Consider the following 12,540-nt stretch of genomic DNA (forward strand, 5'->3'; position numbering starts at 1 on the left):
ACACATACATGTGCGTGCACCCTTACACCCCTGAGCAGGCAGGGTGACCCGCTCTGCAGCTCCAGGGACTGAACAAGGTGTCCCCAGCGGGAGAGGCTCCACCACACCCAGGGTGGCACAGGGTGGTGCTCCCCCATACAGCCAGAACACCCCGTGACACGCAGGGAAACCCCAACATGGGTGCCCGAGGGTTGAGGTCAGGCCCTCCGGACAGCGCTGCAGATCCTGGGTCAGCTTCCGAGGGGCCCAGACCCTCGGCCTGGCTGGCCCGGTCATCGCTGGCCCAGCGCCGGCCACACCTCGAGGGCTAAGCAGCGGCGCCCCCAGGGAGACCACGGGGCCTGGCCCTGGGCGAGACCCCCATCGCCGGGCAGCAGGACCAGCACCGGGGCTCAGGGCAGGGGGGATGAGGCTGCTCCGAGCACGCTGGGCCGCGGCTGACCCCCCCCGCCCCCCCCAGGACCTGCAGGTGATCAGCACGGACGGGAACCAGGTGTTCGTGGCGGTGCAGGAGTGGCACCAGACAGACACCTACAACCTGTACCAGTCGGACCCCCGCGGCGTGCGCTACACGCTGGTGCTGGAGGACGTGCGCAGCTCGCGCCAGGGCGAGGACAGCGTGCTCATCGACGTCCTGGAGGTGGGCGCTCCCCCGGGCCCGGCCCCACCCCTGCCCACCCCCGCCTGTGGGGCCTCCAGGCAGGGCCATCCCTGGAGCTCCGACGCCGAGGGCACCTGTCCCCCCCGGGTGCCCCCTCCTCTGCTGCCTGCCCCTCCCCGAGCCTGCGTGCCCTGACATCCCCGGAGCTCCGACGCCGAGGGCACCTGTCCCCCAGGGCGCCCCTCCTCTGCCTGCCCCTCCCCGAGCCTGCGTGCCCTGACATCCCCGGAGCTCCGACGCCGCCGAGGGCACCTGTCCCCCAGGGCGCCCCTCCTCTGCCTGCCCCTCCCCGAGCCTGCGTGCCCTGACATCCCCGGAGCTCCGACGCCGCCGAGGGCACCTGTCCCCCAGGGCGCCCCTCCTCTGCTGCCTGCCCCTCCCCTGCGTGCCCTGAGCGTGCCCAGGCCCCAACCACGCAGCCTTGCTGGGTCCTGGGGTGGCATGGTGGCCCCCGAGAGGAGGCGGCCCGGCTCCGTGCCTCCCCCAGCAGCCAGAGCCGTTCCCTGGCCCCCAGGAGTCACGAGTGTGACTGAGGAGGGGGTCCTGAGGAGGGGACTGGGCCGGTCCCAGCCCGGCTCCGGCAGGCACAGCCACCGTGGGTGATGGGCAGAGGGCGACGGAGGGCTGGGAGCTGCTCAGGGCCCTGCTGCGTGTTTGTGATGCGTGTCCTACAGGCCACGCTCTGGGTCCCACGTGTCCCGTGGACTGTGCTGCGTGTTTGTGCCGTGTGTCCCATGGGCCATGCTCTGGTCCCGCCCTGGGGACACGGGGAGGTGACCAGTGCTGCCCACGTGCTGTGGAGCAGCAGCACCTGGGCGCACGGGGCGTGGGTGGAGGGCTGGGCCAGGGCGGGCCAGGGAGCGCCTGGTCTCCGACTTGGGGCCCTGAACTGAGAGCGGGATGGCCGCCCTCGGCCCCCAGCAGCCCCGGGACAAACAGCGGGAAGTGGGCGGCGACTGGGGCCACCCGACCTGGGGCCACCTCGGCATTCAGAGCCGGTGTCGGGCAGATCCCCGGTGCACGGGGGCGGGGGCGTGGAGACCCATGGGCGTCCCAGCAGCAGGCCTGGGAACCAGCGTCCTGCCCGCACTCGGAGCTGCGGCGTCTCTGTCGGGCTCTGGGGGGCAGTGTCCCCGCCCCCCTGCCTTGTGTGAGCTGAGGACCCCCTGCCCGTGGGCTCGGGTGGGGCTCTGAGCTGACAGTCCACGGCGGGAACATGGCAGCCGGCGCCTGTGAGCCGAGCCCTGGCTGGGCGCTCGGGTCAGTGCCTGCGTCGCCCCAGCCTCGGGGTCGTCACCTGGAACATGGCTGTCCCCACACATCACACTCACACACGTGTGCACACACTCCCACTGCACACATCTTGTCACATGCCCTCACACGCGTCCTCACTGTGCACACGTGTCCCTTCACACACTCACATGTCCACACTCACACTGTCACACAGGCCCCTTCACATGCCCTCACATGTTCCTACGTCACACACATGTCCACACACGCTGCTCACACGTGCCTCTTCACATGCACTCACCGTGTCCACACATGCACGGTGCACACACACATGCCACATCACACTCACATGTGTCCACACACACTGTACACACATTGCCTTGTCACACAAGTGTGCACACACACTGGTCACACATGCCTTTGTCACACACACATTTCCACACCCTGCACACACGTGCCCCTTCACACTCATACACGTGTGCACACCCTGGTCACACGTGCCTCTTCACATGCTCCCGCCTGTTTGCACGCGTGCTCTCACACATGCACGCACTTCCACGCCCCTCTCTCACCTCTCCCAGTCTCCTGCGGACCCAGCAGAGCCTGGGGGAGCCCAGGCTGCTCTGGCGTGGAGCCCAGAGTCCCTGCCACACCCGGCGTGGTGGCGCCATTTCTCGCCAGGAAAGCGGGCTCTGGCTTGGGCCCTGTTCCCGGCGCGAAGTCGGGACGTTTGAGCGCCGAGATCTGGACGCGTTGTGTTTGTGCTGAGTTAAGGCTGTGATGGGGCCACACCTTCAGAGACCTGGGGGGCAGGTACTGCGTGTCCAGGGCCGGCACGGGCCCACCCGGTTCCCCGGCATTCCCCAGGGCTGGCGTGCTGGTGGAAGGCAGAACGGAGGGGCCGCAGAGCTCTGAGTCAGGTGGAGGTGGGGTCACCAGCACCTCGGCCACCAGAGCTCTGCTCCCCGCTGACGCCGGGGGCCGTGCCTGCGGCCTCGGAGCGGGCAGAGCTGCCTGCCTGTCAGCTTGGGCTGGGGGTGGGGGACAGGGAGCCACGTGTGAGGCCCTGATCCTCCTGTTCTCGCCCAGGTCAGAGGGGTGAAAGGGGTCTTCCTGGCGAACCAGAACGTCGGCGGGAAGGTGACGACCCTCATCACCTACAACAAAGGCCGCGACTGGCACCTCCTGCGCCCGCCCAGCACCGACATGAACGGGCGGCCGACCCACTGCGAGCCCGTGAGTGCCTGCCCTGGGAGGGGGGTGCTTGTCACAGGGGGACCCTCTGGGCTGGCTGTGGAGAGGGGTCCTAGAGGGAAGTGGGCCTCTCGGCTTCCCCCACAAACACGCGGTGTGATGGTCTGTCCCCGAAGCTGTGGGGGGGCCCAGCCAGGTGACTGTGCCAGGCAGGGTGTGCCCTGCGCCTCTCACTTCCTCCTGGGAGCAGCCCCGACAGGCTCCCATGGACAGTAGAGGCACGAGAAGATGACTAGGGACAGGTGAGCACGTGCCGGGGTGCACCTGCTGAGTCCTGGTGGACACGCGGCCCAGCCCTGCCCCTTGTGGCCCAGCCCCGCCCCCACAGGCCCCGCCCCACCCCATGTTGCCCAGCCCTGCCCCCCACGCGGCCCCACCCCGCCCCCACAGGCCCGCCCCATCCTATATGGCCCAGCCCTGCCCCTGCAGGCAGCCCCGCCCCCACACGGCCCCCCACTTGGCTGGAGCTGTCCTCATCCCTCCCCGTCCGCCCACCTGCTCCCCCCGTGCACCCCTGCTGACCCTGCTTCTCCCCAGAAGAGCCACAGGGGAGCGTGTGACCTCAGGCTCAGGGGGCTTCGTCCATATTTACTTCGTTATTTGTGCAGTCCCGTATAAGGCACATGCGGGAGAGCGAGCGCGCTTCTACCCGCTGGGTCTCTCCACATGGGCCACAGCAGCCCCGGCTGGGTCACACGGAAGCCAGGAGCCCCGAGCTCATCCCAGCCTCCCGTGTGGGCGGCAGGGACCGGGTGCCTGGCCGTCAGTCAGGCCTGCCCAGGCCCGACTAGCAGGAAGCTGGCGGGAAGGCAGGTGGGATGGCAGCCGCGCAGGCGTCGCCAGTGCCGGCCAAGCCGCCCTGCCGCAGCGCCGGCCCCTCAGGCCGCTTCTGCTAAGGACGCGCCTCCCTCTCCACCCCCGCAGCCCGACTGCCACCTGCACCTGCACCTGCGCTGGGCGGACAACCCCTACGTGTCGGGCACCGTGCACACCAAGGACACGGCCCCGGGCCTCATCATGGGCGCAGGTAGGTGCTGCCATGAGCGTGCAGGCAGGCCTCCGCGTGCTGCACGGTGGGCGGATGGATGGACGGACAGGTGGACAGGCGGACGGATGGGTGGACGGATGGATGGGTGGACGGGTGGCCAGGTGGGCAGGCGGATGGTGGATGATGGGCAGATGGGTGGATGGATGGATGGACGGGTGGACAGGCGGAATGATGGGTGGATGGATGGGCGGGTGGACAGGTGGACAGGTGGACAGGCAGATGGGTGGATGATGGGCAGATGGGTGGATGGATGGATGGGCAATAGATAGATGGACAGACAGTGGATGGATGGATGGATGGGTGGATAGACAGGTGGACAGGTGGATGGATGGATGGACGGATTAGTGGACAGGTGGTGAGTAGATGGGTGGATGATGAGCAGGTGGGTGGATGGATGGACGATAGATGGATGGACAGATGGGTAATGTGTGGACAGATGGATAGGTGGGTGGGTGGATAGATAGGTGGTGGGTAGATGGGTGGGTGGATGGATGGATAGACGGATGGACGGACAGATGGGTAGATGGACAGACAGATAGGTAATGTGTGAATGGATGGACAGGTGGGCGGGTGGGTGGATGGACTGACGGGTGAATGGGTGGATGGATGGATGAGGTGTGGGTGGGTGGACGGATGGCCAGGCGGGCCGATGGTGGCTGGACACGGGGTGGGAGGTGGGCGCACAGACGGATTGCTGGGGTGCGGGCGGATGGGGGGAGGCGGTGGATGATGGACTTCAGAACTGACGCAGGCTCGCGCTCGCTCTGCTGGGAGGGCACCTGTTGACCCGTTCATCCGTGGCCAGCCCGGCTCCTTTGGGATGTTCTCACACTGTCTACACCTGACTCCCCATAAAGTACTTCTGCAAGTGTCGCACAGATAAGGGCCCCTGTGGCAAGTGACTGACAGGGCCCTCAGGGCGGGGGCCCCCGGGGAGCCACACGAGAGTCATCCTCCCCGTCCCCCTCTGGTGGTGCCCCTGCAGAGCGCCTTGCAGTGCTGCTCCGGGAGGCCGGCGCCCCCTGGTGGCCACAGCGGTTCCCTGGCACGTGGCAGTCAGGGAGCACCGACCGGTGCTGGTGCTCCCTGGGCTCTGAGGTGATGGCCACGCCCTCCGGCCTGAGACCCTTGGGCGGCCTTCGGGCCGTGACTGACCCAGCCAGCCCCGGCACGGGCACAAGTGCCTGCAGATGGTAGTGGCACCCCGGATGTCGGCTTTGGCGTCCACTCAGCAAAGCCTTCAGTGGGCACCTGTAGCGCCCCCACACCGCCGCCTGCCCGGGGCCTCTACACAGTTGGCCTGTGTGTCCCAACCCCGGCGCTGGCCACACCCACACCACCGCCTGCCTGGGGCCTCTGCCTGAGCGTGGCTCTCAGGCCCAGCCGTGCCTTCTCGGCACCCTGGGCCGGGACCCGTCTCTGGGGACCTCCTGGGCTGAGAGCCACCAGGACGCGGCCGGCCTCAGAGCAATGTGCTCCTCTTGTTCTGGGCCAGGGAACCTGGGCTCGCAGCTGGTGGAGTATAAGGAGGAGATGTACATCACGTCAGACTGCGGGCGCACCTGGCGGCAGGTAGGGCGGGGGAAGGCCTGCCTGCCCGCTCCCCCCTTCCCCCCCCCCCCGACTCCCAGGAGGGGCGTCCGTTCTGCCAGCCCCTCCTGTCCCAAGGGCCTTTGGGTGAGGGGCCGATGAGGGGCTGTGGCGGCTCCCTCCAGTGGCGGGTGCACCTGCTGCCTGTGAGAGGCTGGGCCGGGCCACTCGCTCCGTGGCTGCTGATGGGAATGCCACGTGCCAGAGACACTTCCTGGGCGGACGCGTCCCGCTGATGCCCGAGAAAGGCCAACGCCGGGGTCCTGGCAGGGGTGGCTGCTGGGAGTGGGGATAGGACGGGGTGGGGGGTGCCTGGGGCATGCGTGGCTCAGCAGCGTGGCAGGAGGTGAAGGGAGGGGGCGGTCCCCCACCAGTGCTCTGAGCGCCACCGCCGGCCTCGGGCAGGGGGTCTGGGCTGCTCTGCTGGGGGCTCCAGGCTCCCGGCCCTGGCTGGCACCCCCGCCTCTGCCCCGCTTTCCCTGGGCGCGGGCAGGGAGGTCCCCATGGACACTGGTCCTCCGCCTTCACAGAGCCGCCCGAGAGGCTCCCCCAACAGACAGGGTGGGCCCCCTGCTTCAGGTCGGTGCCCGCACACCTGAGCACCCGGCCCTAGCGGCTCCCCCCCCCCCCAATGCGCTAATCCCACCCTGCCGCGCGTGCGGGGCGAGGCCCTGACGTTGTTAATGACACGCAGGGAACGGGACGTTTGAAAAGGGCAGTGGAGGCTGCCGGAGGGGGATCTTTCTATTCTGCTACGCCGCGAGGTCACCCCCAACCCCCCCGCCAGACCACAGACGGCGACACGGGCCAGCTCCCCACCCAGGCGGGACACCCGAGGGAGCCCGGCCAGCGCTCTGGCCAAGCCAGCTGCTCTGGGGTCAGAACGGCACGGGGGCTCCCTGGACCCGGCCTGGGACACTCCCGGCCCTTTGGAAGTGGCGGTGGCTCGGGGTGCGGCTCTGGGGAGGCTGAGGAGGGTGTCCTGGGTCTTGGGAGGGAGGCGCTGGGGCGGGGGGGGGGCAGGGAGCCAGGCCACGGCGGGGGCGGGAGGGAGTGGGGCGTCCCAGCGTCTCCGGCTTGCACAGAGCTGAGCGGCCTCTGAGTGGAACCCCGAAGTCTGTAATCAGCACAGCCTTGGGGTGCCGGGTGCCTTGCAACCCGGCCAGGAGGTGCTGAGGGAGCCCAGGCTGGGGCTCAGCACCGGGGCGCAGGGAAGGGGGAGCAGGGCTGGGGGCTGCCCAACTGCCCCCCCCACTGGGGAGCGTGGAAAACCCCAGAGCTGCCACCCCCAGGGCCCAGCCGAGGGGAGCAGCGCTGTTCTCGGGGTCCCTGAGGGAGCTGCCTGTGGAGCGGGGCAGCTTGGGGTCCCAGCCCCGTCAGTCTGGCGTCCGATGAGGGGTTACAGGGCCGGCAGGAAGCAGACAGACCCCAGGTCCTCACACGGGGCCCCTCCCATACACCACAATGGGTCATCTCCACTCTTACCCATGAGCCACCAGTGTTGACTCTGGGGACCCTGCCTTTAGCACACGCGGCTTTGCCAGGCACCCACGCCAGCAGCCAAACCATGGCAGCCCCCACCGTCCCGGCAGGTGGGCACTGCCAGCGTCCTGTCTGTCCTGAGACAGCTGGCTGCAGGGACGAGTGTCCACGCGGCCCCCACACTGAGTGTCCACACGGCCCCGGCCACGCCCAGCTGAGCTCGGCCCCACACTGTGTCCACGCGGTCCCGGCCACGCCCAGCTTGGCCCCACACTGAGTGTCCACACGGCCCCGGCCACGCCCAGCTTGGCCCCACACTGAGTGTCCACACGGCCCTGGCCACGCCCAGCTGAGCTTGGCCCCACACTGAGTGTCCACGTGGTCCCAGCCATGCCTGGCTAAGCTCGGCCCCACACTGAGTGTCTACACGGCCACAGCCACGCCCAGCTTGGCCCCACACTGAGTGTCCACACGGCCTCGGCCACGCCCGGCTTGGCCCCACACTGAGTGTCCACGCGGCCCCGGCCACGCCCGGCTGAGCTTGGCCCCGACACTGAGTGTCCACGCGGCCACAGCCACACCCGGCTGAGCTCGGCCCCGACACTGAGTGTCCACACGGCCCTGGCCACGCCCAGCTTGGCCCCCCCCACCGGTCCCGGCCATGCCCCGCCCGGCTCGGCCAGCTCCATCCTGGGGGAAGCCGGCTACAGAGCCATCAGGCTCCGAGAAACCCACTGCCCTGTGTCTGCAGCCCCCCCGGCCCCCCGACCCAGCAGGGCGGTGGATTCGGCTCCCATGGAGCGTGGGTGTGGGAGTGGCCCCGGGAGCTGGACACGGGGCAAGGGAGAGCGCGTGAGGCCCAGGGACGCAGGTCTGGCCGTGGCATTCTCGGGGCAGCCTCACTGCCCTGGCCTCCAGGGGTCCTGCCAACACATTCTTCTGGAACATTCCCTGAGACAGGGGCCCATCGCTCTGTGGGGCCAGCCCTCCCCTGGAGGGGCTCTGGGGCACGGCTGCTCACTCCCACCCCCCCGCCCCCCACCTACACAAGGGCTTCCTGGGGCTCTCCGGTGAGCACTGGGCAGCGCCGGTGAGGCCGACCACGAGCGGGACATGTCGGGAAGAGCTTGGCAGGCAGGAGGCCGCGTGTGCAAAGGCCCTGAGCAGGCCCCGGGAGAGGAGACCCGAGCTGCTGGGAGGATTGTGGGGAGGGTGGGCAGGGCCCCTGCAGAGCCCTGAAGGCCGAGGAGAGACTGGCGCTTGATTCCAGGGACATGGGGGCCACTGAGTTCTGGTGGGGTGCAGGGCGGGGGGTGCTGGGGCTCAGCCTGGGGGCTCCCCAGCTCTGCTGCGGTCCCCCGTTCCTAAGATGCAGGGTCTCGGCCAGGTGTCTGCTCTCCGGCAGTTTCTGTCCTGACCGCGGGGATTCCGTGGTCCAGGAGTCCAGGCTGCCAGCACGTTGGCCGCGTCCACACCCCTCCCCCAGTCCCACACACTGTGCGTGAGAAAACCGGCCTAGGGGCACGCGGACCCGAGAGCGGCCGTGCACTGGGGGACCTGCCTGCTGCCCATGACCCCAGCCAGGCCGTTGAGAGCGCTGCTCAGGACTGGCGCCCCCGACCCCGCTCAGACACTGATGGGCACCCCCGACCCCGCTCAGGCCCCACTGGACGCCCCCGGCCCTGCCCAGCCCCCCCAGCCCCCGCCCTGCCCAGGCCCCCCCCAGCCCCCGCCCCGCTCAGCCCCCGGCCCCGCCCCTGCTCTGGCCCCGCCCCGGCCCTGCTCAGGCCCCGCCCTGGCCCCGCCCTGCCCAGCCCCCGCCCTGCTCAGCCCCCGGCCCCGCCCCACTCAGGCCCCGCCCTGGCCCCGCCCTGCCCAGCCCCCCCAGCCCCCGCCCCACTCAGCCCCCGGCCCCCGCCCCACTCTGGCCCCGCCCCGGCCCTGCTCAGGCCCCGCCCTGCCCCCGCCCTGCCCAGCCCCCGCCCTGCTCAGCCCCCGGCCCCGCCCCTGCTCAGGCCCCGCCCTGGCCCCGCCCTGCCCAGGCCCCCCCCAGCCCCCGCCCCGCTCAGCCCCCAGCCCCGCCCCACTCTGGCCCCGCCCCGGCCCTGCCCCACTCAGGCCCCGCCCCGCTCAGCCCCCGGCCCCGCCCCACTCTGGCCCCGCCCCACTCAGGCCCCGCCCTGGCCCCGCCCTGCCCAGCCCCCAGCCCGCTCAGCCCCCGGCCCCGCCCCACTCTGGCCCCGCCCCGGCCCTGCCCCACTCAGGCCCCGCCCCGCTCAGCCCCGCCCCGCTCTCCCGCAGGCCTTCGAGGAGGAGCACCACATCTTGTACCTGGACCACGGGGGCGTGATCGTGGCCGTGAAGGACACCTCCATCCCCCTGAAGATCCTCAAGTACGGGCCTGGCGCCAGTGCCCCCGCGAGGGCCCCAGAACCCTCTCCCCACCCTGGCACGGCTCCCACACCTCCCCAGGGTGGCAGAGATGGGCAGAGCGTGGTGGGAGTGAGGCAGAGGGAGGCCTGGAGGGCTCCCCGGGGGAGGTGACTTTTACTCAGAACAGGAATCCGTTAACTGCGGTGGCCCAGACGAGGTGAGAGTGGGGTGGGTGCTGGTTTCAGACGCCGTAAAGGAAGGGCCCGTGCAGGTGTGAGCTCAGCACCCAGAGGGCACGGCTGGGCCAGCGGCAGAGGCCAGTGTCACTTTACCCCTGGGCAGGCTCGGCCTCGGGTGAGGCTGAGCCGGGGGTTTCCAGGGCCCGGTGAGCCTGCGACCAGGGTGCCCGGGTAACGGAGCCGGGGCTGTTGGCTGTGGCTTTGCTAAGTTCTGGCCACACCCCCGCAGGGTGGGGCTGACGCCTGGCTGGCCCCAGAGTGGCCTGGGCGGGACAGGGGCACTGCCCGGGGTCACGGCCGCCCCTCCCGGCAGGTTCAGCGTGGACGAGGGCCTCACCTGGAGCACACACAACTTCACCAGCACCTCGGTGTTCGTGGACGGGCTGCTGAGCGAGCCGGGAGACGAGACGCTGGTGATGACGTGAGTGCCCGGCACTGGGACCCTGGGCGGCGGGCAGCAGGGCCGAGCCGGTCCCCCAGGCCTGGTGCTCCCACCATGAGGGCCAGGCCCCTTGTGCCTCCCCGAGAGGCCTGCAGAGGGCGCTCGAGGGCCTGTGCCCCCTCTGATGGACACCTCAGGCCACGCCCCATGCCCCCACCCCAGGGCGGGCCCCACCCAATGCGGGGGTGGGGTGGGGTCGTGCGGAGTGGGAGGTGTGGATGCTGTGTGGTGCTGGAGGAGGGGCTAGGAGGTTCCTTGGTGGGCACAGGGCAGGGCCCTGGCCAGGACATCACCTGGGACCCCCAGTAGTAGCGCTGGGGCTCCGGGGAGGGGCCGAGGGAGGTAGGCCGGGCCTGGGTCCACCATTGCCCTCCGTGTGGACCTGGCGGAGTCTGGGAAGAGTGGGCAGTGCCCGTCCTGCCCAGAGTGGGGGCCCCCCAGCAAGGAGCAGGTGAGTCGGGGGTGTCCAGGCCCCCGCCAGCACGTCCTTGGCCCAGAGGCGGCCTGAGGTAGGATGGACGGGCGGGCGCCCTGGCCTCTGGGCAGGAGGACCCAGTGTGCCGCGGCCCCGCCGCTGGGGAGCTCTGAGCCCCCTGCTCGGCTCTCCTCAGCCCCCCCACGGCCTGGGCTGATGTCTGACTTCCTGGCTGGGGCGCTCGGCCCACCCTGCCCCAGAGGGGCTTTGCCAGGGGCTCCCCGGCCTCTGCTGCCTGCTGGGCAGCCCTGGTGCCTCCTGCCCAGGCTCCTGCTCCCTGGGGCTGTGGGTGGGGCCGGCCCAGGGGGCCCGAGGGAGGTGACATTGGCAGCACGGCAGGGCCACCGGCTGGCAGGGGGTGTCCACATGTGGGCAGGGACGTGAGGCCGCGGGCGTGTGGACGAAGCGCCCGCTGCTCCCTGGGCCCATGGGAGGGGGACAGGGAGACGGGGGGGGGGGGCCTGGGGCCTGGGGGCCAGAGGAGGTCTCGGCAGCCCGCAGAGCCCGGGGTTCTGTTTGTGAAATGGGTGAGGGTGTCTGCCTTCCAGGGCTGTCTGGGGAGTGGATGTCACACACGTGTGTGCATGCGTGTGCTGGCATGTGTATACACGTGTGTGTGTGCATGTGTGGGGGAGCTGGGGGAGCAGCAGGAGGGGCGGGGGGGCTGGGGACCGGGGGGAGGAAGGTGGGCTCAGGGCGGGCGCTCAGTGCGTGACTGCCCGCCAGGGGAGGAGGGACACAGCGCGGGGAGCTGTGTGGCCCCGGCCTTGCTTTTCCCTCCTGTGAAATGGGCTGGACTCAGGGACTCGGCTCGCGAGGCTGTGTGTGTGAGGTTCCAGCACATGGGGCCCCCGAGGGCCGGCCGCCCAGGTCCCACGCCCCTGCCGCCTCCACCCGCTGAGGCCGTGGGCTCCGGCAGGGACAGTGCAGCTGGCCCTGTCCAGGTGGGGACGATGGTGTGGCTCAGCTGTGGAAAGCCATGGCCATGGTCATCTGACCACGGGTCACTCCGGGCACAGCGGGAGGACCGGCACAGGGCCCAGGCTCAGGACCCCGCCGAGGGCCTGCTTCCCCGTCCAGCAAGGGGCTGGGGTGCGTGGGGTCTGACGGGGTGACAGCAGCAAGCCACACCTGCTAGGGGCTCCAGCACCCCGCCCCCCAGTGCACGGAGCCCCGAGGGGCGGCAGCTTGCAGGGTGGGGCCAGCGCCAGGCTGAAGAGGCCTCCTGTCTGGCCCCTGCTTGGTCCCCAGGGTCTTCGGCCACATCAGCTTCCGCTCCGACTGGGAGCTGGTCAAGGTGGACTTCCGGCCCTCCTTCCCCCGGCAGTGCAGCGAGAGTGACTACAGCGCCTGGGACCTCAGCAGCCTGCAGGTGGGGGCCGGGGTGCGGCTGCACCTGCCAGGCAACCCCTCCTCCAGGAAGCCTGCCAGACCCACAGCCGGCTCTGGTGCCGGGGCCTCCCGCGGGGCCCTCTGAAGCCGCCCCACTGGAACTGTGGGTGCAGTGAGCACACGCAGCTAACCCCCCCGCGGGGAGAAGGGGCACTGTGGAGTCGGTTACAGAGAAATGATTGTGACTCCCGGGAAGGCAGGGGACGGAGGCCTGGGGCAGGCTGTCGTGTGGGGACCTGCGTGGGGACCACGCACCAGGGACAGGCGGGCGCAGCTCTGGGGGGTCTCCAGCCAGAAGTGGGGGCCTGTGGGTGGAGACATGGAGGAAGGCGGGTTCCTGCGAGCCAACAGGGC

The 12,540-nt window shown here is 70.3% G+C and overlaps 1 protein-coding gene across 3 annotated transcripts in view; it reads left to right on the forward strand.

Annotated features, from left to right (window-relative positions):
• Positions 1–12,540, forward strand: part of SORCS2 (sortilin related VPS10 domain containing receptor 2) — a 301,213-nt gene that overhangs the window by 258,294 nt on the left and 30,379 nt on the right. For all 3 annotated transcript variants that reach the window (XM_062213492.1, XM_062213493.1, XM_062213491.1), the window contains 7 exons: positions 461–640; positions 2,981–3,127; positions 4,070–4,172; positions 5,689–5,765; positions 9,567–9,658; positions 10,191–10,298; positions 12,046–12,166. In XM_062213492.1, the coding sequence (XP_062069476.1) occupies positions 461–640; positions 2,981–3,127; positions 4,070–4,172; positions 5,689–5,765; positions 9,567–9,658; positions 10,191–10,298; positions 12,046–12,166 (828 nt within the window). The remainder of the gene's footprint in view (positions 1–460; positions 641–2,980; positions 3,128–4,069; positions 4,173–5,688; positions 5,766–9,566; positions 9,659–10,190; positions 10,299–12,045; positions 12,167–12,540) is intronic.

This window comes from Lepus europaeus, chromosome 16 (genome assembly GCF_033115175.1).
Source record: "Lepus europaeus isolate LE1 chromosome 16, mLepTim1.pri, whole genome shotgun sequence".
NCBI lineage: Eukaryota > Metazoa > Chordata > Mammalia > Lagomorpha > Leporidae > Lepus > Lepus europaeus.